The sequence below is a fragment of the Mesitornis unicolor genome, unplaced genomic scaffold (genome assembly GCF_000695765.1).
Source record: "Mesitornis unicolor isolate BGI_N332 unplaced genomic scaffold, ASM69576v1 scaffold50023, whole genome shotgun sequence".
Taxonomy (NCBI): Eukaryota; Metazoa; Chordata; class Aves; order Mesitornithiformes; family Mesitornithidae; genus Mesitornis; species Mesitornis unicolor.
The window spans coordinates 20,372-23,540 of record NW_010177640.1 but is presented as its reverse complement, the minus strand read 5'-3'; the positions used below and the strand labels follow the sequence as shown (position 1 = coordinate 23,540).

The window sequence follows — 3,169 nt, the reverse complement described above, 5'->3', positions numbered from 1 at the left end:
ACCGAGCGATTCTGTGATTCTGTGACTGCAAATTGACAGAAATTTGTTTTATTTCTTCTTTTTTTTTATCCAGATCACTTTGAAGAGATGTACAAGGTGACGCTTCAGCTTAATCAGACCTACTACGTTATTCCCAAAGGTGAATGTCTGCCCTACTTCAGCTTCAGTGAAATAGCCAAGAAAGGAGTTGAGGGTTCATACAGTGATAATCCAATCATTCGACATGCTTCAGTTGCTAACAAGTGGAAAACTATCCACCTCATAATGCACAGTGGCATGAATACAACCGTGATCTATTTCAACCTTACGTTTCTAAATAAAAATGATGAAGAGTTTAAAATGCAGATAGCTGTTGAAGCTGATACTAGGGAGGAACCAAAACTGAACACAACGTCCACGGAAAAATCCAACTCTGATTTTAAAACTGTAACTTCAGTACCGGAAGCTGAAATGATATTTGAGGATATTCCTGAAGAAAAACGCTTTCCAAAAGTCAGGAGACATCGAAATGGCACAAAAGAGAGTCTACATGAAGAGGTGATAATACCAGCAGTAAACGTGTCTCTCCTTCCTGAAGATGTTCAGCTAGCACTGCAAAACCTGGACTTAAAACTGCTAAATGGTGATATCACTCAGAAAGGATATAACCGATCCAAGGCTGCTCTCCTGAGACCTTTCCAGTTCTTAGCTACTGTGAAGAGTATTATAGGCTTGGAAAAGAAGAGTGTGCATAATCATTCAGAAGATCAGAAGAACCATACGAGCTGGCATGAGCCTCATAAAGATGTAAATGTTAGCAAAACGAACACTGTAAAATCAAATGAAGTTCCTTCAAGGCTTACAGGAACAAAGGCGACTGTTGTGACGATGAACACAAATAAACCTCTTTATAAAGTAAAGCTTAAATCCACAGTTCCTTCCCAGAGCATGGGAAATAAAAATGAAACTCGAGAAAAAGTATTAAATGCACTCATATTAAGGGAAACCCAAAAATCAAAACACACTGGGAATTTAGGTACTGGAGAGGACGCACAAGGAACGGAAGGAGCAAAGGGGCGTGTGCAGATGGATACAAATGTAAGGGAGGTGCTAGTGGGAAGAAAATTGCAGTCTTATGCTGGAAGCTACCAAGGCTTTTTGCCATGGGAGAAAAAGAAGTATTTCCAGGACCTTCTTGATGTGAGTATTTTTATGTCATTGCTTATTGGAATAGTTGCATCTTTCTGCATTTAGTGGAATGCTCTTAATATGATTATAAACTTAGAATGTGTCTTGCCTTTTAGCCAAATACTGAGATTTTTTTGAAAGTTCCTTTTGACTTCTCACATAGAATCTAATTTGTTTATGATCTGGGCCTCTCTTAGCTAGTTGGTGAAAGCTGAACAGCCATTTCTGTTCCTTTTATACTGCTCTTTTTAGTCAGATTCAGTTTTTATTCACTGTATATTAGCACAGTGTTATTGTTCAGACATATGTAGCCCTACAACAGAAAGCCTAAATTTTGTTTTGATTGCATTTATGCAAGTATGGATCCAGTCTATTAAAAAAAAATGTAATGGTAAGTACTTGGCTCTAAATTTGAACTGAAAGTCTGCCAACAAAACTGAATGTCCAGACCATGTCAAGAAACCATGTAGGAAGCTTTTTCTGTTTCCAGCCAAAGCATTTTGGCAGAGTTTTGAAAACCTCTAGCAGAGAAGATAGAGACTGTGCTTCAGTTGGCAGCAACTGCTTTGCACTACTCCACATGGCAAAGGGGCTATGTTTTTATAAGGCTGCCTCTTTCTGGTCATCTGTGATTGGATTTTACATGAGGAATCTTTATATTCATTGCATTTCAGTTTATGAAATGCAGATGAATATTCAGCAAAAAAAAAAAGGCGATATTACAAATTGATAGCAAACAGGGACTTTAGTGTGTGTGTGTGAGGTGTCAGAGCAGAAATACTGAGTTTTCTATAAACTGCTTTTCCTCAAAGCATGAAAATTTAAAGGAAAAGGTTACTTTTTTTCATTAGAAAGAGAGAACCAAGGAATATGAAGAAAAACATTTAAAACTTCTCTTCCCATTTTCAAATATTGGAAAGAGTTGGCACCTGACTGAAATGTCATTTTGCCTATGTGTTTAATGTTTTTGGTCTTTCTAGGTAATGTAACCTTGATTTATGCCTGTCCTCCTGTTTAGGAAGAAGAGTCATTACTCAAACAAATGTCATACTTCACTGATGGTAAACATTTTGGAAGACAGCTGAAAGATACGTTTGCTGATTCCCTTCGCTATGTAAATAAGCTTTTAAACAGCAAATTTGGATTTACGTCTCGGAAAGTCCCTGCTCATATGCCTCACATGATTGACCGCACTGTTATGCAAGAGCTACAGGATATGTGAGTGTGTCTTTGGAATAATGTAGCTAATTCTGCCTTTCTGCTGATGCTTTGCTATAGCTATTTCCAATGTGTTGATGGCTACTCGTTAAAATCATACTTTGAATAGGGAATTTATTACAACATTGTATTAGTTGTGATAAAATAAGGAGACTTGAGGATCTTCTGAAAATTCTAGATGGAAATTTGGTTTTAGGTGGAGAAATGTTTTACTTTAAGAAACTGGAGTACTAAATTAGTTTACATTCTTATGTAGGTTTCCTGAGGAGTTTGACAAGACATCATTTCACAAAGTACGGCACTCAGAAGACATGCAGTTTGCTTTTTCATATTTCTACTATCTTATGAGTGCAGTCCAGCCACTGAACATTTCTCAGATCTTCGATGAGGTTGACACAGACCAGTCAGGCATTTTGTCTGACCGAGAGATTCGCACGTTGGCCACGAGAATCCATGAACTACCATTAAGTTTGCAGGTACTCTTTCCTTACCAATAACTTCTAGAGTGACCTCAGTTTTATAGTCCAAAAATGTTAAAACGAGTCAAATCTTCACTTATCCTTGCTTATATAGCATCTGTAACATTTGGCAATTCTTAAATTTTACCTGGAGAATATAACATAGCGTTCTACTTTATCATTGTTCTGTGGAGTCCGCAATTAAATTGAATTCTAGCAGCATCAGAAAAATGAATCGCTGCTGTCCAGGTTCAAGAAAGCAGTTCATGTGAGCTTGTCAGAGGAGATGTTCACTGGTAAAAGCCACTGTGAAAAGTGCATTCCTG

General features: G+C 37.5%; 1 protein-coding gene across 1 annotated transcript in view; it reads left to right on the top strand.

The window, feature by feature from the left end:
* Nucleotides 1–73: 73 nt before the first annotated feature.
* The window catches only part of GNPTAB (N-acetylglucosamine-1-phosphate transferase, alpha and beta subunits), a gene marked incomplete at its 5' end in the record, with an annotated part of 13,497 nt that continues 10,401 nt past the window's right edge, over nt 74–3,169 (top strand). The window contains 3 exons of the mRNA XM_010182156.1: nt 74–1,179; nt 2,186–2,385; nt 2,642–2,861. Coding sequence (XP_010180458.1) covers nt 74–1,179; nt 2,186–2,385; nt 2,642–2,861 — 1,526 coding nt within the window. The remainder of the gene's footprint in view (nt 1,180–2,185; nt 2,386–2,641; nt 2,862–3,169) is intronic.